We start from the raw sequence: 23,241 nt of genomic DNA, 5'->3' as shown, positions 1-23,241 counted from the left end.
AGGCATTTACAATAATCTGTGATAAAAAATGTTTTAAAGATGATAATTTAATTGATCTCACAGTATTTTCGAAGTATGTTATTCAGAAAAAAAACAAAGTATCTGCTGTTATCTTACAAGTAGGCAGACTCCAACTGACATTGCTTATAAAACCTTCAATGTTTGTAATTATAATAGATATAATAGCTAAATCAGCATTTCTAACTGCATGTTTGGAAGTTTATTTGGCAATCAGGGAAAAAGTTTAGCTGTCAACTAATTATTGGATCATTAATTTTTCTTTCAAATGAAAAGTTTGATTATGGTAAAATTTGCACCGTACTACAGATGTACCAAGAGCTTCATCTTGCTTAGATACATCTATTTTTCAGTAGTTCCTCAAATATGCCTTTCACTGAAACCTTGTTTCTAGTGAGGATTATTTGAAAACTGCACAGGATGAACTTTTAGTGATACAGCATTAAACAAAAAATAACTGACTACTGTTTGCATCCTGCATGTGAATTAAAGCTTAGAACTTCCATGACTTTTAGCTCACCTAATTTTCTTAGCTCTAATTCATATAAAAGCATATCAGGATTCACAGCCTTCTTATCCTCCCCTAAATTACATTTCTTTATTGACAGGTCTGTCCTGTGCTATACAGGGCTTTTCACACCCATAGTGCATTTGTAGTGACTCCAGAAGAAATACCATCTATTCTGGCAAAATTACACTATTAAGCACAGCTGGGGATACTATAATAGATACAACACAAGCTCTAAAATCTGCCTAGCAGCAGTAGCTCCATATTGTATGTAAGCTCATTAGCCTGGGTCTTAGCTCTTCTGACAGAGCAGAAATGAGTATTTCAAGAGCTACACATAGATTTGTTGGTGCTTAGAAATCCCAGCACAAACCTCAATTGTGCAAATATTTAATGCAAGTGGATGAGAGAGTCTTTCCAGCTAGAAGCAACTATTACAGCATAATCCAAAATACAGACTGAAATCAGCAGTTGACCCATGTGTAGTAAAATCCTGAAGACAATTCTCGACTGGTTTAAAGTAGATAGACTGTGGTGAAAATGATGTAAATATCCAAAAATGATCTAATTGCAAAATGGCATGTTTACTGGAGTAAAAGATATGTCTTTCTAGTAGCTAATGCAACATGATTGTGTTTTAATGCACAATATCTATTTAACATAACTTCTGACATAACAACTAGGAAGCCGTTGGTCACATCATAGTCTTTAATACTCTAACAATGTCTACACGCTGGATGGGAAATATAACTTGTTCTTTCTATTTAAAAACACTCAGGGAATAGGTTTCACTGAATTATATTTGTGACTTTTTCTTATTTAAGCACAGTTCCATCTAGAGGACACCATATTTACTCCAACCAGGCTTAATGCCTCTGTCCTATTAGGTTTTCCTATTTTAGGATTTGGCAGCCCTTATTTTGATAGTCTGATAGAAGTATGTCAGTCCTTGAAGTATATTATTCCTGTAAATCCTATGTGCTGTTGTTTTATTGTTGTTTTCCAGAAAAATGTCAAGCAGTACTCTTCTGTAATATCAATCACCATTCTCTCCCCACCCTCTCACTTAAGATTTATTTTCTATATTCTTCATTTTCTTTTTGTGTGTGTGGTTGCTCACATTCACGAGGCAGCTCGCCAAGCCCTCTTTCTTTTCTATGTGCCATGGAAATGAGATCTTCATCCTTTTCCCCTAAAACAGCAAAGGAGATTTTTTTACTGTTGAGCCTGCAGTTCTGCCTGCAAAGCTGGCTTTAAAGACAAGCAGTTGCTCAGAGCTCTGGGTGAGCTACTAAATTGAACAAGCAACATGGGTCAGGCAATGTAGTGTGTACACAGAAGAAGAAAGGCATTAACACCAATTTCTCTAGCAAGTGAAATATGGGATCTCCTCTTTCATGACATCTTCCACAACATCAAAAATAATGAGTTCAGATGAGTTTTCTTGTGTGAAAGTCTTAATTCTCCTTTTGACCAGTCTGAGCAAACAGAACACCTAGAATTTGGTATTTTACACCTGAGCAACAGACTTTGAGGTACTTAGTAATCATATTGCACCAATGCAGAAGTTGTCTTTGGTGTAACTGATCACAAGTCATGATGCTAATTCAGCTTTATTTAAATATTCTTCTGGTATCTCAATGTAGAAAGTAAAACAGGAGAAGCTGAGTAGAGCTCTGCTGTCAGATCATAATTTGGCAATTAGTGTTGCACAGCTGAGAGAAGTGGCAAAAAAAAAAAAAAAAGCAAATTCTAGGTAAAAGTTCTGGCTTTGGTATTGTTTTTCTACCTCTGAATGAGGCACACAATATAGCCAAGAAAGCATTTCTGCCACTAATGATATGAGATCTGTATGGAGTACTTGAAAATACATAAATTCCTCACTAATTATGTCTTAAGCAAACATTTAATATAATTTCAGATTTCACTTCATCATACTAATGAGCTACAAACAACTGTCCTTTGACCCAAAGCTTACAGCCCCCTGGAAATTTCTTTTCTACTTAACACATCATGATGTCTTTCAATGACATTTTTACAGTATGACATTGTTAATAATTTGGTCTTTTAGAAGAAAATGAAATACAGGAACATATTCAAGGGAGCTAAAATTATAAGGATTATGCTGCCTGTGAGGGGTTTAATGAAGCAGGAACAGAAGCATCAAAGTGACTTTTGGATGCAGAACTTTAGGATAAATATATTGAATCCTTTTTGTTTCCTCTGCAGCTTTTTGATTGTGCAAATAGTTTGCCAGTATCAAGAAAATACAGACCTTGGAATTACCTTCTCACTTAGAGGAGTAAATTTACAGGTATGTTGACCTATTGTGCTATGGTCCTGCATATAATCAGAATTGAAAAAAGCTCTTTTAATAGTTATAAGCATATTCAAGACATTCTTAGAAGTGAGCATCTGAGAAGGTCTAGCAATAACTCCAAACCCTAAAATAAAAATGCTAATTCCAGGCAAAAAATTGAAGAATCTTTTCTTCTTCACTCTGCATTTAATTTCTTCCCTCCTTTCTGTTTTCTGAAGACATATGTAACCACCACTCTGGCAGAATCTGATACAGTCTTTCATGTATTTACTTTTCTCAGAACACATGCAAAGTAACAGTGGTCAATTGTCTCCTCAAAAAATCATTATAGTATATTGAATCCAGAAAGGTAGTATGGAAAGTTTAAAGAATTTGTTTTATATTATGATAAGATTAAAATACAGAAGAAAGGATCAGAACACAGTTCTCCAGCTACCTCCAGTTAAGACATTAATTATGTCAATTTTGTTAATTTTGTTAATTTTGCTCTTTTTTATGCCCCCAAATTGTGCAGATACAAATTAACACATTTTCTACAGGTGCTGTGAAGTGTGCTTCCTCTGAGTGCCAGTTTATAAGGTAGCCATCAGGGTACTCCACTGCATGAAGGAAACAGAGTTGAATGTTCTTAAATTGAACACCATCTCTCCTTTTCTGAGTAAATCTTACAACTATTAGTTTGCTACATAGAATTTTTTCAGTGGCATCATCACCTCACTAATAGAAAAACAAAATGAAACTACAGATTTTTTTACCTTTTCAAAAGGTAAGACTGTAGCTTTCAAATCTGGAGTTGTGAATTTCCATCTTATATCACTGCAATGCTTAGGGCCATGAGAAGGCAGATAAACTTTGGACAGAGGCAGAATTGCTAACATACCGTTTCCTTCTGCATCTCGTTCTGCAGGTCAGCATAGCCATTCCCTACTTACTGTGTTCACACTAGTGAAATCCATGCCAGGTGCTATATCTTGGAAAGCAGATCTTTACACATTTGGTCAAACTTGACTTGTGGCTACACTAAGAAAACAATATGAGGGATTAAAAGGCACTGAAGTTAATCAGGAAGAGTAAAGTGTAGTAATTTAAAGGAGCTGTTTCATAATCAGCATGGTTCAAAGAATAAGAGAAAATGGAGGAGGAGAATGTAGGTTAATTTAAAAGATAGGCTGGAATAAAGGACTGGAAGTCCGTCTAGGAATTTTTTGCATGTCAATCATGATAAAAGGAAATGAATCTTTCTGCTGTTATCTGTGCACTCTGTATCAGGTTCTTAAGGTTTGTGGGTACCAATTCAACAAACTATAGCATTAGAATACCTGTATAATTCTTTTCCACGTGGTGGAAATAGTCAAATGATTATAATTAATCAAACAATTACAATTAAGTACTTTGTTGAACTGGAACTTAAACAAAGGAGCAGAAAACAGCTGAAGGCAAAATAGAGTCTATGCATTTTAATCTTCTATTTTTCTCCATGAATACTTTACAGAACATAACACACTGTTTTGAAAAATCTTCATTTTAAGCACAGTTTGTCCCATAATCTGTAGCACACATTTGGCAGCCTACGTAACTTTGATAAAGGAACAGAAATTATTGCACAGAGAATAAAAAAATGTTAATTACACTTTTCATTTACTTCAGCTAAATCCACATTTTGTAATGGATTTAGACATATGGAACTACAGCCCAGAGGCTGAAATAACAGCAAGGCTTACAGATTGTAGAAACCATGTTGTTGATCTGTCTCCAAAATGACCTTTTGATGGGGAGAGAAAGAACGGAACTATAGATGTTCAGTGAATAAGTACTGCACACTTGATTATAATTACTAGAGGAACTGGTATGAAGAGAAATATATTAGCAGACAACTATTTTAGAAAGAACAACAGAACAAATTTGCATGAGTGTAGGTTGCTCTGAAAGTAATGTCTATTTGTTCCCACAAAAACTACGACAGATACAAAGAGCGCAATAACACTATTTGTCAACACAATTGACAGAGCAAATTCTCAGCTACAAAATATTATTTTTCAACATAGTTATCACCATTAGATATGCATTTTCACCAGCAATGAACAAGAGCCTGCATGCCGCACTCATAAATATCTGCACCAGCAGAGGTGACCCACTGTCGCCACTGCTGAAACACACCACCCACCACCTCACTGTGCTCACATTCACTGTTTGGTCTGCATAAGCATTCAGCAAGTGTCAATGAATGCCAACGGGTCCCATTTTTTTCTGTATGGAGGAATTCAGTGACATAGCTTTGCTTCATATGCAATTCCATTTCAGAAGTCATTTTGTCAGACTGCCCCTCTGCTGTCACTTGTCTCCAAAATGGAATGGAATGGAATATTGGCAGGAGGTTCACCTCTACTACCATACTACCAACATTTGCTTCTCACATTATGAGTCAACATAGTAAAATAGGAGGCATGACTTTTGGAGCAGCCCTCTTAGCTGTTATACATACAATGCAATGGCACTGAATCTACAGTACCTAAGCAATCGCATTTATTTTATGCACTTGCAAAACTGATGAACAAGAAGGTGACTTTCTAGTGCAGATGCACTCCAGGCATTAACTCATTACCAATATAGGAATGAATAATAAATACTTGAAATAAGCTGTGATTCTCATATCTATCTCTAATGAGGATACAATTAAAAATAAGTTGCAAATGTGAAGTCTTGTATGAAATACAGTTCTTAAGTTAAATTAATGTTATCTTCAGTGAACTGGCAATAATGTTTTGCTTAGAAATGAGCAATTCCATAATTACAGGGATTTGTAAATGATACTAATGGTCTCATATGCCTTATAAACAAAAAACGCTTTTTTTCTGACCTGTTGAATGCTATAAAGCAAGAAAATATCATAAGGAAACTATGATTTGCAAAATAACTGTTTTTAAAGGTAAGATGTCCATGGCACTTGATTCAAGATCAGTGGAGACTGAATTACTTCATGGTACATACAAGATAGCACAGCAGTTAGAGGCACATTAAAGGGTTTCTATTTCTGAGTTTCTGATTCTGACTTCTGAGTGGAGAGCTTCTCAGAGGACGTTCTCTTAATTGTAACTTCAATGGAAGGCAAAACAAACAAGCTAACAAAATACCTACTAATCTCTATTAATTCATACAACTTCATCTTCATTTTGACTTTCTCATTCCAGAGAAAAAGTATTTCTGTCTTAAACCAAAGGCATTTATTGAAACACAGTGCCTTCTACTGAAACAGCTCCTTAGGAGTCTTAGCTGTTGAATCCCCACTCACTGAGAAGTTTCTTAAAGGATGAATAAATGCTTTTCTTAATTCTTTCAGGAACTGAATGCCCAGGTCTGGATGCATACCTCAGCACAACCTCCTGTCAGCAAATAACCCAAAACTACACATTGACTTCCAGGGGAAAAAAATGTGGGACTGCAGGCAAAAAGAAGAACCATAGGAAAAGAACAGTCTACCGTGTCCCCGGAATGAATGGCTGTAGGACTGATGTCAGAATGTGCCACTGAATGTCTCCCATTACAAACACAACTATGAACACAAACTCATGTTTTCATTTTCTTTGCAAATATAGTTATGAATATAATATGTGAATATAGCTTTAGCATGGCCTGCAAAATGACTTTGGGTTAAAGTCTCACTTTTCAGTGGACAGACTATGTCTGATAAGTCATGAGAACCCCTCCTGAGAGCAACCAAAAGTTAATGATTTACTCCTAGAATCATAAATTTTGACCTTAGAGGATTTTCTGTAGAAAAAAAAAATACTTCCCACCTCAAAGGCTAAGAAATAAATAGGTTAATTAAAATAATTCATACCAGGAAAACGTGTTATTTTTGAATCCTCCATACCCATTGCAGATATTTTTCTATGATAAGTGGGGCTGTCCCTCACAGATTTGTGGAGTCTAAATCTCATCTGCAACTTGTGGTATGCATGTAGACGAAATAGAGTAAAGTTTGAGAAGTAATTTCATATGAAGAGGGAAAAAAGAGAAAAAGATATCTTACCTATGTACAGAAGTCCATTCAAGATCTTGTTTTCCTGAGGCCTCTGAATTTATTATGTTTAGGAATAAATAATATGCCTTTAGAATTGAATCATAGAATCATAGAAGATCCTGACTTGGAAGGGACCCACCAGAATCATCAAGTCCAACTACTGGCTCCACACATAACCATCCAAAATTCAAACCCTATGCGTGAGAGTGTTGTCCAAACTCTTCTTGAACTCCAGCACAGCTCAGTGCAGTATCCTCTGCTCTGGGGAGCCTCTTCCAGGGCTCCACTGCCCTCTCAGTGATAAACAAACAATGTGTGAATAAACAAAGGCTTCTGATCCCCTGCTTTATTGTCAGTTTGCCTCTGAGGGCAGTTGATATCTGAAACATGAGCTCCATGCATTCAGTGAAGCTTGAGATGAGTGAACCTAAGTACCTGCAGGGTTGAAAGGGCTGGTGTGTTGATCTGAGGCCTGTGTGGGCAGATTGTGAGGCTTAGCTGGGAAAGAGGGATGTCATACATGAGAACACAGCAGTCTGCCTGAGGATGCAGACTGGTAATTCTAAGTTTAAATCAATCAGGATAGAACATTTGCTGTTCCTTAATGCTTTCTCCTTTTGGGAAAGAAACTTGTATTGACTATGAATGAGTTTCATTTGGGATCATAGTTATTTTGCACATGTATCACGTAAAATAAAATTACTTCCTATCTTAGGTATTAAAAGCCAACTATTGTATTATTTATTCATCATTTTAATGCATTCTCATAGGGCATACATGAGAACAGGAAGAAAGGTTAGCTTTACTGTGCACAGAAAGACTGAAGATCACAAATACTGGGGTATTGATTTGAAATCTCAGGGAATCTAGATCTGTGTGGCTTACCCAAAAGACATGAAAGTAAAGACAATGGTCCAAATGTGTTTTAAAACAAGAATATTAAAACAAAACAAAGCAAAACAGCTTCTGTTACTAGGATCCCACAATCCCAAGATTTTTCTGGGTATGAATTTAATGATATACTGTAGTTCCTGTTCCTTTCAAAGATAATCTGCTACATAAATGACTTGATATAACATGAGAGATTTGTTTTTATTTTTGTTGGGTTCCTTTTTCATTTAATGGTTGCATTTCCTACAACAAATACTTCTACAACAAATACTTCTTTTAACTGTGGAAAACTGCAGGACGTTATGATTTGAATAATAGTTCATTTTTGAAATACTGACTTCTTCTGAAACCAGTCTGCATTATTAAGAACTCAAAATGTTGCATTCAAATTAACTATAAAATCCACAATTTGTTTAATAGTGGCATGCTGACATGCAAACTTAGAAACTGTCTTGCACTGGGAATGTGATAAATTCACTTTTTCAGATTTATTGAAGTATTCACACTGTAGAGGGAAAAACAGTTGTTGAATTTGGTCTTATTCTAACTGGAGGATTAATATATCAATTATATAAGATCAGCGAGACAAAGAGAGACTCAGCAGCATGCTCACTGTGTTTCATTTATGTTCTCTGTTTCAAAATCAATTAATAAATACATATTCCCTTCTTCACAGCTTGATATCAGGAGGTAAGGAATACAGTGGAATTCCGAACACAGAGTACATCCTGGAAAACATACAAGTAGCTTTTTTTTTTTTTAATATTGATATGTTCACTCTGTGAATGAAGTGAAAGAAGAATTATGCCATTTTTAGATGTTGTAATGGGGAAAACATGAATTTATTCCAATTATCCATACAAGGAGTATTGATTGATTTTGTTTTCTGCAGTGCCAGTGCCAACAGATAACCTGAATCTTTTGTGCCTATTAAAGATTTGCCTGTCTATTCTGAAAGTAGAAAGAATGCTGCTTTTAATTCAGCACAGCTATTTGCAAATGATGGAACTTGTCTTGTGAAGTGTTCTCATTTTTATAGGTTTTCCACCTTCTGCAGTTCCAGCTAACCATGAAGTAAACCTTACAATGTGATCATTAAATCTTTAATTCAAATACTAATATTAAGTGTTGATTTTCTTCCAATTTTAATGCAGCTGGAAGCTGATAATGAAATTTTAATGTTACTGGTGTAATAAAGATGATAATTTACTTTGCAGCAACAATTAATCGTAGGTGCTTTTGATTTTCAGAAATCAAAAATTTGAGCCAATTTGGCTCAGGTACACTTGTAACAACTTTATGATTACAATGAGGCTTGCACTCCATCCTCATTGGAGGAACAAAGTTTAAATAAAATTCACATTCTATTTTGAACAAAATTTGCAATGCATTGTGTAAATGTTCTGAACTGACAGAACAGGTGATTATCCCCTTTGAGAGAAATAACCATGGCCACTCAGTAACAAAGATAAGCTGAGAAAGAAAGCAGTATATTACATAAAGATACTTGATTACAATCTGTTTCTGTTGGCACAAAACAAATTTTCGATAGTTATAGTAGATAGTTATGCTTCCAAACTGGTCCAATTCCAGATATACTCTACTTGTGGCTGCAGAGGAAATCTGTTAGTTTGACAACTTCAATTTTTTGCTTTACCTACCTTAAAAAAAAACAGCAAACAAAAAACAAGTACTGATGCCCATTAAAAGAGAAGGATTCACAGGCAGCTTAAAGTTGTGAATAGTTTTCATAGCAGTGGACAGAAAATAAGGGAAATTTTAGGAATAAAGATAATATTAGTTGGAATGTATTCCCTAAACCACAGCAACAAAATCCTTTATGAGCAAAAGCATAAGAAGTAGCAACTGAATCTTAAACGTACTTTGAGTCACAAAAGCATATATGTAGAAGTTTAGTAAAATATTCATTGGAGTTGCATGCTGTAGCTTTTTTCTCGTAACATATATTTTCCCCCAAATTTCAACTTTCCTCTTACAGATAATGTGAAGGGAAAATGGACAAAGTCAGAATTGTATTTTTTATGGGTATCCAACCTTTTGGCTTGCCTTGGTCACACTGAGTGAATAGGAATTGTCTTGAGCTGCATATATAAATTGTTCTGAAAGTAATGCCTCCTATTTATTTCCATAAAAACTACAACAGATACAAAGAGCGCAATAGCATTATATGACAGAGCAAATTCTCAGCTACAAAATATTATTTTTCAACATAGCTATACAACATATATACAAGAACCATTAGCTATATATTTTCACCAGCAATGAGCAAGAGCCTGCATGCCGCACTCATAAATATCTGCACCAGCAGAGGTGACCCACTGTCGCCACTGCTGAAACACACCACCCACCACCTCACTGTGCTCACATTCACTGTTTGGTCTGCATAAGCATTCAGCAAGTGTCAATGAATGCCAACGGGTGCCATTTTTTCTGCATGGAAGAATTCAGTGACATAGCTTTGCTTCATATGCTCTGGCATGTCAGGTGTCATTCTGTCAGTGTTGCCCTCTGCTGTCACCTGTCACCAAAACGGAATGGAATATTGGCAGGAAGCTTCACCTCTACTACCATACCACCAACATCCGTCTCAGACATTGTGGGCCAACACTATAAAACAAGAGGCATTACTTTCAGAGCAGCTTTCATAAAATATACATCATTGTTAATATATAAGTAACAACATATTTAAATTATTAATATTTTTATTAAAACATTAAAACAAAGGAACACACATACACACAAAAAAACCTAGTTGGAGATTTTACCTTTTTTTTTTTGTGAAACTAATGCACCAGTCTGGTTCGATGGCAGTGGCTGCAATTCTTAGTGAGGTCTCAAGGTGTTCATCAGAGATTTTTCGATGAAATTTTACTCTTTTTCTACTTCATCCTCGAGAACAGTTGTTCACAAATGTGTATACTGCCAAAAAGTGATGACATGAGTAAGGAGTGACTGTGAAGTGATGGATGTTGCTCTCTGGTAAGATAGAGATTATGAAAGTCTTCATTGGCAAGGGCTCTAGCCATGCCACCCAAGCTGCAGAAAGCAAAGGTAAGAAATGGGAGAAGGAAGACCTGCCTGCTGTAAGTGAAGATCAGATTTAAGACCATCTAAAGAACCTGAAGGTGCACAAGTCCATGGGACCTGACAAGATCCATCTATGGGTCCTGAGGGAACTGGAGGATGAAGTTGCCAAGACATTATCCATCATATTTCAAAGGTCATGGCAGTCTGATGAAGTTCTCACTGATGAAGAAGGGTAAACGTAATCCCCATTTTCAAGAAGGGAAAAAAAGAAGATCCAGGGAACTGCAGGCCAGTCAGTCTCTCCTCTGTGCCTGGCAAGATCATGGAGCAGATCCTCCTGGAGACCCTACTAAGGCACATGGAAAATACAAGGCGATTGGTGGTAACCAACATAGCTTCACCAAGGGCAAATCATGCCTGACAAACTTGATGTACTTTTATGATGGAGTTACAGCATCAGTGGATGAAGGATGAGTAACTGATGTCATCTACTTGGACAGTTTGACGCTGTCCCTCACAACATCCTGGTTGTCAAATTGGAGAAAAATGGATTTGATGGATAGATCGCTCTCTGGATAAGGAATTGGCTGTATAGTCACACTCGGAGAGTTGCGGTCAATGGCTCAATGTCAAACTGGAGACTGGTGATGAGCGGTGTTCCTCAGGGATTGGTGCTGGGTCCGGTGCTGTTTAACATCTTTGTAGGTGACATGGGCAGTGCACCCTCAAAAAATTTGAGATAACACCAAGCTGAGTGGTGCAGTTGACTCCCTAGAGGGAAGGGATGACATCCAGAGAGATCTGAACAGGCTTGAGAGGGGGGCCTATGCCAACCTCATGAAGTTCAGAGCCAAGTGCTAAGTCATGCACCTGGGTCAGGGCAATCTCAAGTACAAATACAGGTTGGGTGGAGAATGGCTTGAGAGCAGCCCTGAGGAGAAAGATTTGGGAGTACTGGTTGATGAAATGCTCAACATGAGCTGGCAATATGTGCTTGCAGCCCAGAAGGCCAACCATGTCCTGGTTTGAATCAAGAGAAGCATAACCAACAGGTTGAGGGAGGTGATTCTGCCCCTCTGCTTTCTTGAGACCCCATCTGGATTACTGTCCAGTTCTGGGGCCCTCAACTCGAGAAGGACATCAAGCTGTTGGAACCAGGTCCAGAGGAGGGCCACAAAGATGATCAGAGGGCTGGAGCACCTCCCTTACCAGGACAGGCTGAGAGAGTTGGGGCTCTTCAGCCTGGAGACGGCTCCAAGGGGACCGTATACTGGCCTTACAGTACCTGAAGGGGGCCCATAGGAAAGATGGGGAGGGACTTTAGGCAGGTAGCGACAGGATGAGGGAAATGGCTTTAAACTGGAAAAGGGTAGATTTTGACTAGATATTAAGAAGAAATTCTTTACTGTGAGGGTGGTGAGACACAGGAACAGGTTGCCCAGAGAGACTGTGGACGCCCCCTCCCTGGAGATATCCCAGGCCAGGCTGGGGCAACCTGACCTAGAGGGAGATGTCCCAGCCTATAGCAGAGAGGTTGAAAGTAGATGATCTTAAAGGCTCCTTCCAACCCAGACCATTCTATGATTCTATGAAAGTCTGGTAAAGTGACATGGTCAAATTTTTGAGTTGAATATCTGACAGCAACTCTGTATATTCCATTTGAAAATTTGCAGGTAATGTATTTATATCAGCTGAAAATGGTGTTGTAAACATAAATTAATGTTTTTTTTCAATCTTGAAACCTATTTTCAAATTCCTTTATCAAAAGTGGAAGCACAACTGAGCATTCTTCTTTGCTCAGAGCACTGTGTTTAGCCAATACATCAAAATGCTTAGAATTATTTGCCATCACTTGAGTCAGCACTGCACAGCACTGCCCTCCCCTTGCCTTGGTTTCTGTTGGGTGTTAAAAGCACACACAGTTTGGCTGTTGCTGAGGGATGGGTGTGTGCCCAGGGTCACTCCATGGAGAAGAGCTGCCACCTTCATAGTGCAGGGCAGGGGATGGGCTGCATTTTAAGTTGTGCTGGCCACATGCAGCCTGCGGGCTGTGGATTGGATGTGCCCGGTATTTCCCTTTTCTGGATTCATTTCATACTCTTGCATGAAATGAGTAAGCATTTTCAGCCACATCAGAACCTTTACTCTGCTCAAACTCTAACACCATGAGTAGCTTTTCTTGCTGATTTTGAAGTCACAGATTCCTTCTTTAAGTGGGAAAGAAAATGGAATGAAAAAAAGGTATATTGATAGGGAAGATGGGAAAACAACTAAATCCTATAATATCAAGTTTTTATTCTTGTACTCCTTGCTACACTTTTACCATATGGAATGTGCATTCCAAATTCTAAATTCTGTAGAATTTAGTTCTACAGAACAGACGAGTATGTTGCAAAAATTAATATATTTATACCCATTCAAGGATTGATATGGAATAGATGTTGAAACTGAGTATCTATTCTGAATGTCATTTAACTGTTTAGTCTTTTCCATGTTTCCTTATTGTCACTTTATGATCAACATTTAAAAAATATTATTCATTATTTTAAAACATTTCAATATTTTAAAAAATTCTTATAAATAAAATTGAACATATGATTTTATCATCAATAATATGGCCACTGAGGACAATGAAAAGGCTGAGGTTCTCAATGCCTTTTTTACGTCTGTCTTTAAAAGCCAGACCAGCTGTCCTCAGAGCACTCTACTCTCTGACCTGGAAGTCTTAGATGGGGAGTGAAACACAGCCCCCATGATTCAGGAGGAAACGGTCACAGACTTACTACTCCACCTGGACTGCCACAAGTCCATGGGGCCGGATGAGATCCACCCGAGAGGCCCCAAGTACAGCTGGGGCCTGTCCTCTTCAATATCTTTATTGATGACCTGGATGAGGGCATTGAGAGCACCCTCAGTAAGTTTGCAGACGACACCAAGCTGGCAGGAAGTGTTGATCTGCCTGGGGGTAGAGAGGCCCTACAGAGAAATCTGGACAGGCTGGATCTCTGGGCTGAAGCCAACGGGATGAGGTTCAACAAGACCAAGTGCCGGGTCCTGCACTTTGGCTGCAACAACCCCCGGCAACGCTACAGGCTTGGAGCAGAGTGGCTGGAAGGTTGTGTGGAGGACACGGACCTGGGGGTATTAGTCGATGCTTGGCTGAGCATGAGCCAGCAGTGTGCCCAGGTGGCCAAGAAGGCCAATGGCATCCTGGCTTGTATCAAGAACAGTGTTGCCAGTAGGAGTAGGGAAGTCATTGTCCCTCTGTACTCAGCCCTGGTGAGGCTGCACCTCGAGTACTGTGTCCAGTTTTGGGCCCCTCACTGCAAGAAAGACATTGAGGCCCTGGAGTGTGTTCAGAGGAGGGCGACGAAGCTGGTGAGGGGTCTGGAGCACAGGCCTTATGAGGAGCGGCTGAGGGAGCTGGGATTGTTCAGTCTGGAGAAGAGGAGGCTCAGGGGGGACCTTATCACTCTCTATAACTACCTGAAGGGAGGTTGTAGTGAGCTGGGGATCAGCCTCTTCTCTCTTGTAACTAGTGACAGGACGAAGGGGAATGGCCTGAAGTTGCACCAGGGGAGATGTAGGCTGGACATTAAGAAACACTACTTTTCTGAAAGAGTGGTCAGGTGCTGGAATGGGCTGCCCAGAGAGGTGGTTGAGTCACCGTCCCTGGAGGTGTTCAAGAAACATTGAGATGTAGTGTTGAGAGACATGGTTTAGTGGGGTTATTGGAGGTAGGTGGATGGTTGGACTGGATGATCTTGTAGGTCTTTTCCAACCTAGCTAATTCTATGATTCTGTGATTCTATGATTCTAATATAGAGTGATTTGGAATGATGCTTTTTATATTAGACACCTTTTTGTTCTTGGTTTCCCTGGGTAATAAATTATTATATCCTGATGTATGCAGTAAGGAACCTCCTAAACCATGTGTGAGTACAGGTGAAAAATCTTCATTTTGCATGAGAAGATGTGTTTAAATGAAGTGCTTTTTTTCACAATCCAGAATTTCTAGTGATATGTCCGTTTCTGTTTTCTGATGTAAAAAATTCATCTGTACTGCACTGCATACATGAAATATGTGCAAAACAGGCCATCTTCATTAAAGCAGCCCTTGCTCATAAAATGTTAAATAAAATTACTCTAATTTTCAATAAAAAGGTAATCACATATTTAAATAAAAACCATGTAAAGACAGTTATTTGCTCATGGAATAGTCTCCAACAACAATATGAGTGTTAAAAGAGCTGGACTGTTGTCTGATGGACCCCAGTAGCAGCTGTGGGGTGAAAAGAGAATGACCCGTAGGTAATGTAGCTTTCTGTGAAGAGCCAGAGGAGCACAGAGAACGGTCCTTCTCAATGGTCCCAAATGAAAACTGAGCGTATGACTTTATCATCAATAACAGAGTGATGTAGAATGATGCTTTTTATATTAGACACACTTTTGTTATTGCATTCTCTGGGTAATTAATTATCATATCCTGATGTATACAATAAGGAACCTCCTAAATCAAGTGTGAGTACAGGGCATGCTCAATTCATCTGACAACATAATTGCCACTAGCAGTTATGAACAAAAGCAAAATCTTATGCTCACATTTTAAACATTTGTAAAGATATTGCCTAAATTTTCAGTATTTTTAGAAATTTTAGTGTTTACTTGTTCAAATTAAAGTTTGTTTCTAATAAAATTAATTGAAAGGTGTGTTTACAGAAAACAGCAAGCGGTAAGCATTTAATTTATTGTAATGAACATGTTATCAAGGTATCAACATGAATGTTTGAAAAGAAGACAAGATATTACCATAATACGTACTTGTGAATCTCATTATATCTATACACAAAATCTAATCAAATTAGCTGGTGTAACATAGATGCCCACTATACTTGGCTTTGCTGCTAAATTTGAAATTATTTGCTAATAATCTGCTGTTGTCGCTTTTGTCATCTGAGCTAGATGTACTCCACAAGTACTCCATGTACTTTCTGATCCCGTTCTTCACTTTCCATTCTGTCCTTCTTATTCCACACTCCTGCACCATTGTCCTTCTCTCTCTCTCTTTTTTTTTTTTTTAACTTTCTTATAGTTGCAACTTTTGTAGGCAAATGCTTTTATTTGCAGAATAGGTATAACTGTTGTTTGAGTGCCACCATAGGTAACAATATGTGGATGTATTTTACTGTTTCATATTAAAAAAAATGGGAGTGAGTCACGCACATACTTTTGTCATTTGTAATAAACACTTCAAAACTAGGAGGAAACTGGGAGAAGTAGTCTTCTTTATTCTATAATGAGGGATAGGAGACACTCAGTGTACATCTCTCATCAGTCCTAGATTATCTTCTGCATTAACTACAAAAAATTTACTTGTTCTGCTGATCTGCCTTTGTTCACCTGTTTCTGTTAGGGATGGTTCTTGCGCATAGAGTCATGCACAAGTAAGGTTTGAAGGCCAAATTACCTGGGTTTCTGTAGCACTAAAAAAATCTAGTAATAACACCACCATATCTTTACCAGTCTTACTAATTTCCTTATAACAAACGCTCCATATGGTATGAAGTTAAGCAAATACATGTAATATTGAGGAAAATTACAAAGGAAAGTAAGGTTTTGCTTGCTGACTCATCTGTAGTGGTATACTGTCTTTGACAATGAACAGTGCTACTTCTAGTAGCTGTTAAAAAGTACATGAACAGAAAAAAAACCCAACAAACAGCGAATAACTTTCTGTCTCTATTGACGTGAATTAGTTTCAAAATTATGATTGACTGATCACAGCTTCTGCACTCTCCTGAGCAATTTATAAATAAATCAACTAGAAAGCATCCCTGTTTTATCCTTCCGTTATTTATTTATTTATTTAAGCCTCTGGATCGTATAGTGCAATTCAGTAATCATGGAGGTACATTTTTTCTGAAAATACTGGTCTCCTGGTGCTGATTATTCAATAGATCATTCCAGTTCATAAAAGTACGAGTAATAGGGAGTCTCCTTCGCAGATTTTTCCTCCATGTATGCTCTGACAAGGCCTGGATGTTTTCCAGAATGGCAGTATGAATCTTGTTGTCTTCGGCTTTCACGAACTTCACAAAATCTCTGACAAACTGATTTCGGTCTATCACATGCAGAGACTCGCTTACAGACTTGTTGACGGTTACATGGAGGTTAGCATCTCTGAAGTAGTGTAACTGGAGAAGAAATATCCCTGTAACGCGGGTCATAACTGGAGTCAGAGCAAAAGTCCAGTCAGACTTCCAAAGGCTGTTCCAGTGTTTTATGGGCTGGTACTGATGAGCTTCAATGCAGGCCACTAACATCTCCCTCTTCCCCAGGCTTTTCTTGAAAACACAGCAGTTCCCGACAGGAAAGTGGCAGTTCACATAGGCATTCAAGCCCTTGTGGAGCGCTCCCCTCCACAGCTCCCCCTCGTCTAGCATCACTCTGTGCAAATGAGTTTTGCTGGTTACCCCACTCAAGTGGTCAAACTCAAAGGAGAATTTGTCTTGTGGGTAAAAGAAGCGGTTTCCCCCTAAGTCATTGTACTGAGTCAGTAGCACAGTGTTCCCATTTACAAGGACAGGGGTGAAGTTGTTCTTATTGTGACGGGCCCCAACGCGGGCAGCCTCCTGCCTCACTAGCTCGTCATCTTGGAGCAGAGCACAGAGGTCTTGGACAACCTGCTTGAACTCCCCTGGAGGGGACTGGCACAGCAGTCCGCAAATGAGGGACAGCTTCTCCGACTCACGCAGCCCCTGCCCCACACTCATGACTGGGGTCAGGGCTAAGAGAAAGATGGAAGATGACAGGTGAGGGGAGGGGATGCTGAGGGAACAGCCACAAGATAGTGGGGAGGCCCAGAACTGGTGAAGTTTCAGAACTCCACAGTTTGTGACCTCACACATCTGGAACCAGTGCCAATGGGGTCTGAGTGTGGGGAAGGCACCAAGAGGGTGCTGGAACACCAGCAGAGGGGCTGGGGTGTGAGGGAAGGGAAAAGGCCCCGCTGCGAGCTGGAGCATGCCAAGGTGATGGCCTACCAAATGCTAGCAATGCCATCACAGTGAAGAAAAAGGAGCTGGCAACGTGGAGCCACCATGGAGGAGAACAGATATCCTCCTCCACCTCCTTCAGCTCTGCCTCCTCTTCCTCCCCACCCTTCTTCTCCTCTTGGCCTCCCCTGTGACACCTGCCATTCTGTGACTTTTTCTTGCACATGAGCCTTTCCCAAGGCCTGGGACAGGCTTGGGCCTGCATGGGACCACATGGCTGCAGTGGGGGAAGACCTGAGCGTGCAGGCTGGTCTGCTCAGGGCTGGGCCAGGCAGGGCTGGCTAGTCCAGTAGGGTGCGCGCAGTGCCTCACTGCTGCTCCTCATGGGCAATCCTTTTCCTGCTGTTCCTCCTCAGTCTCTCCACTTTTCCCTTCTCTCCCTTACAGGCCTTTCTTCACCCTGACTGCTATTCATTTTCCTGCACGCTCTCCTTGTGTCTTTCTCTGGCTCTTTTCTGTCCCCTTTGTCCTCAGGTTTCACTGCGTGTGGAGCACAAATGTATTTCTGTGCTCCTCAGAGCCTGCCGTCTTAGCCAAAGTCAGAAAACAAGGGGGTTTGAGTATGAGAAGAAAAACAGGCAAGCATTTTAGGTTTAAAATATTAATCCTCTCATCTTGTTGAAATAATGGCAGAAGTCAGACTTCTCCTTAACTTGATCTCTCGTACATGGTTTTTGAACATCATTCAGGATGACTTCATGAATGGGAAGATTGATTTAGACCGCACTGTTAAGCTACTTGAAAAACTGCATATGCCTTTTAATCTCGCCCATGTGAAACATGTTTTCAAGGTGAGCAATATGTAGATTCAGTGATCAAATACATTTAGGTCAGTTACTTAAGGGCAATATATTTGCTGTGTTTTTAAAATTATTTTTTATAGTTTTTTTGTGAAAATAATTTCATGCTCATAGGGTGTGCAAAATCAGCAAATAATTTGCCACATCCAGATCTTTTGTTTCTGTGTAAAATAGATAACTGAGTGGTTGCATGACCACTACCATCTCTTCACCACAGCAAAATAGTGTTGGGTGATAAAAAAGAAATAATGTAGGCCCTGATTCCCAACTGTATTGTAACAAGGCCCCACTGGAGAAAAATGTAAATATTCTGACTTCATCCCATGGAGCTGCTTTTGTGAATGAGCTAATGAGTCCAGCCATGCCTGGCTAATGCTGTTCAGAGCCATTAGAGTGATTGCTATCAATCCTTTTGCCTGAAGAACAATATGGAGGTGTCTGATCTGTTCTGGCTTCAAGTCAATGTAAATACAGCACACTTACTCAGTTTTCCTCCATACCTCTCTTGTGAAGCATTTAAGAGGTGTGCTTGGATATCACATACATCCATAGAACTCTCAATCCTTGAGATACAGCAAATTTTAAGAGTTTTCTATGTAGGCAAAATCAAACAGCTACAAACCAGCCTAACTAACAGAGTAATTTAATTTGGGCTAGCAAATTATGATCAAGTTAATGTAGTCCCACTGAGAAAAAAACTGCAAAATTGAGTGCCTTTGGATGCATTGGGATTTCAAGATCTTCAAATCCATCCTATTAATTAATCAAAAAAAAAAACCTCTATGATTTCTATGTGACAATTTTGTAACCAGTTTTCTAATTCGCTCCAGATTTGATAGAAGAGAATTAGCTCTGGGAATTCCAGAAGTTTTAGGACATGTCTCACTGCAGGGAAGGCAGGGAGAGGGAAAGCACTAGGATTTCCCCATTCTATCTTGTTCTGTCATTGTTCTCTCTAGCCCAGGTGAATACAGCAGTGTGAGCTCAATCCTCGCTAAACATGGGGTTGTGTCTTGTGATTTTCTAAGGCTAAACTTGAGAATTTCATGAGAAGCTGAAACTGTTTCTCATAATTGTCTGTTACTTTCCACCAGGAATCCCCCTGATTTCTGAAAGAAATCTGAGGTATTTGATGAATTGTGGATGGAGAATAATTATTTGGGGAAGGGATCTGCATAGAATAAGCTTGATCTGGCTATAGATGCTCAATAGTGTATGCTCAACATATAATGTATTTGACAGTCTGATCTAGTAGTTCTTAGCAGTGCTGTTAGGTAGTCTTTACTTTTTGAGAGGTTTGACTTTTCAATAATTTTGGAGCTCAAATTGTTCATCACTCTAACAGTAAAATGCAAAATAATCTGAAAGGAATTTTTTCTGTCATTTTCAGTAACTATACATTGATAATTAATCAAATGACTATACATGACAAAAACCCACTTTGTAAGAAACATAGTTTTTAAAGAACTGTCTCCTTTTTTTTTTTATTATTTTATTCTCTTTAAATTTACTTTACTGTAATGCTCCTTTGGGTATTATCAGAATTATAAACATAAAGATTTTAAAGGAATAATAAATTTTAATATACTTCTCAGAAATAAACTTTTGTCAATATACTTCTTTTTCTGAAAAGATGTGATTTGCATTAATAAAAACAATAATAATAAAAATCTGCCAATAAAAAATTTACAAGTCTTTTTTTTAACATTTTTATTAGATTTTCATAACTTTAATTTCAAAAATATCCCTGGGTACTGTAGTTATCTATATTTCAGAAAAGGACAATGAAATAGAAAATCTAATTTTCTGGCCAGTTTCACTTTGTGCCAGTAGCTGAGAGAAGGTCTCCTGAGTCCTGATAGATGCTTACGTTCTAAATGAGCTGGCATTTCCTTTTTCTGATTAAAAGTTATGAGTAAATTTGCAGTTTTCTCAAAGATGTTAAAAAATTGTTCAATGATATCAACCTGAGACTTGGGATTTTTCAAGCAGTAATAAAAAGCATATTATTAGTTTTCTACTGAATTATTATCTTGCTGCTGTGTTTCATTAAAAGTGTTACATTTTTTTTACAAACTCAAAGCAAATACTTCACTACTGTTATGCAAAATTTTTGAAATTTTCTTTTTTGCTTGTATTGTGTTCTTCTTTATTGCTGTACTTGCACAGACATCTCTTAGTGGGAACTCTACCACATAGGAAGAAATTGGCAATGTAGCATTGGGCCTTTAGATTCTATGGTGTCTCTTCAAAACTAGTCTAATCAGTAGTAATCGGAAGTCTTCATCAAACAGTAGCCAGAGCTCAAGTTAGACATTTTATATTTATGGACACTTTTGGGGAGACTCTGTGAACCATAGTAGGTGTTATATTATTAGGTGGTAAAATCCAGCCTCCTTGGTAGTATCATTTAAAGGATCCAAAACTTATGAATTTTAATTAGCTTACAGTGGTAAAAAAAAATGAATTATAAAAATAATAGCAATTATAAATTATAAAAATATAAAAAAATAGCAATTATTTGCTATTTTTGTAGGGTTTTGTGGCTATTTTTGTGACTAAATTTTTGTCTTAGTTTAACAATAACAAATGTAACAAATACAGGCTAAACTGTTGTAAACATATTTCACATGCACAGCTACGTATTTTGGTAGAAAATTTTAAAGGATTGATAATATTATTAAGTCTGAGGAAAAGCTAGTAGTAGAAGGGGTAAAAAATAACATAAAATATTGCATTCAAATTTTTTTGCCCTTTTAATTTTTCTAGTATCTTTTGTACTGAAACACTGAAATTTTTTACTGTGCTAACATTCTGTAAGCTCTATTCATGAAAACAGTTACAGTTTTAGAGTTCTAAAATTCTGAATAATTAGTCTGAGTTAAACATTCTGGCTGTTAAGAATAGAACACAATGTCATAGGTTATTATAAAATACTGTCTCCCCTATTTGACATACTGAAAGACTTGGATCATGTGAAAATTTGGTCATCCTTATTTCATTTTTCAGATTACAACTTGATGTATGTCGTATGAAAATTTACATTACTGTACTTACTATTTGGCTTAAGTTGCTGCTATAGAGGTATTACATTAAGTGCATTTTTCACTCAAAATTTTTTATTCTGCATATTTATTGCACTACATAGTATTTTAGTGCAGTTTTATGTTTTAATATTGCATGTGTTATATATTAATTTCTTTTAGTTGCTTCGATGCTATGTCATATGATACATTTTAATTTACATTTTAATTTGAACAAAACACTTTTAACATAAAGTCAGATCTAAAAGTTGCATGTAAAAGAAGAATATCATTTGATAATGTATTGCAGTCATTGTTGCCCTAAGCTTTCTCTGTTGTTCTGGTTCTTATAGTACTGTAATAGATTGGTTAATCTTTATATTTTTATTATCTTTGTGTTGACTGTTTTGATTTTTGTTTTCAGAAAACAGTTGACAAGCGGAAGGTACATACCATTAACATGGAAGACTTCAGAGCAATTTATCGAGCTATTGTACACAGAAATGAATTTCATGAAATTTTCTGTGCTTACTCTCAAAACAACAAAAATCTTGCTGACACTGAGCTCATTACATTCCTCAAAAAAGAACAATTTAAAACTGAAGATGCTGAAACAACTGCCCTAGAAGTTATTTTGAAGTATGAACCCATTGATGAAGGTATGCATAGCTGAAGTATTTCATTTCTAGCTCTTATTTTTTGTGCTCTTCAGAGACTGTTCATACTTTCAAATACTCATCTGACTATGCAAACTGGACATTTTTTTAAAAAAGTAGTGTAAGCAAGAGTTTTAGAATTATGTCTGTTGTATAATATCATTTGTAAGCACATGTATCAAGTATTATTTTTTGGCAATTCAGATCTACGAATATTATAAATGTGATAATATTAGAAACCATTAATAAAGCACAGTAAATTTACTCAGTGATAGCACATGACAAGCTTGGTCCTTCTTACCTCTTGTTGCAACAGACTGGTCTGAAATCTACATGTAGATTGCTTCAAACAAAATGCAGTTTTCATAGAGTGGGGGAGCCGCACTAAATTTTTTTAACATCCACTGAAACATGTGAATGAGCTTTTCTAGGAAGCCAGACTGATTCTTTAGTGACAATCACTTTGTTTAATTAATTAGAGGAATACAAGTGCTACACTATGAAGATAAAAAATACAAATAGTGTTTTGTTATCAAGCTGTCTGCATTTGAGTGTCGTGTGGCAGAAAGTTTAACTGTAGAAGTAATCTAAAACAGAGATTTCGCAGAAGAAAACTAATTCTAGTAGGGCTCTTTGTCTTTACTGAATAAGGCTGAAATCTTACAGTTACACTCTGGTTTGCTCTCAGCTGGTTATCATTATTAAGAATATCAGGGATGCATCAAAACAGTCTTGCAAATGTGGTGAACTTAAATGATGCGGACAGACTTGGATTCTGTCAGCAAAACCATCTGCCCCATTCAACAGCAGGCCCACATATCCTCTTTTAAAAACATGGCCAATGCAGCGGTAAAATGCTTCATGTTCCCACTGAACTCCCAAGACAGTTTCAAATTGAGTT

At 37.8% G+C, this 23,241-nt stretch overlaps 2 protein-coding genes across 3 annotated transcripts in view; one reads left to right on the top strand and one right to left on the bottom strand.

Moving 5' to 3' along the window:
- On the bottom strand, positions 16,642-17,856 carry CAPZA3 (capping actin protein of muscle Z-line alpha subunit 3). The gene has a single exon (XM_021390959.1). It carries the CDS (start codon positions 17,829-17,831, stop codon positions 16,707-16,709), a length of 1,125 nt encoding a protein of 374 aa, XP_021246634.1. The 5' UTR covers positions 17,832-17,856; the 3' UTR covers positions 16,642-16,706.
- PLCZ1 (phospholipase C zeta 1) overlaps positions 17,836-23,241 on the top strand; it is a 44,890-nt gene continuing 39,484 nt past the window's right edge. Inside the window, exons 1-3 of one of the 2 annotated variants that reach the window (XM_021390935.1) lie at positions 17,836-17,920; positions 18,529-18,652; positions 22,109-22,343. In XM_021390935.1, coding sequence (XP_021246610.1) covers positions 17,907-17,920; positions 18,529-18,652; positions 22,109-22,343 — 373 coding nt within the window. In that variant the 5' untranslated portion in view covers positions 17,836-17,906. The remainder of the gene's footprint in view (positions 17,921-18,528; positions 18,653-22,108; positions 22,344-23,241) is intronic. The other variant, XM_021390945.1, reaches the window with a different exon arrangement.

Source organism: Numida meleagris, chromosome 1 (assembly GCF_002078875.1).
Source record: "Numida meleagris isolate 19003 breed g44 Domestic line chromosome 1, NumMel1.0, whole genome shotgun sequence".
Lineage (NCBI taxonomy): Eukaryota > Metazoa > Chordata > Aves > Galliformes > Numididae > Numida > Numida meleagris.
This window is presented reverse-complemented; position numbering and strand designations above follow the sequence as displayed.

Bases quoted from the DNA above. Each gene is read 5' to 3' on its own strand.
- CAPZA3 (XM_021390959.1), bottom strand. From the start codon at position 17,831: ATGCTCCAGCTCGCAGCGGGGCCTTTTCCCTTCCCTCACACCCCAGCC.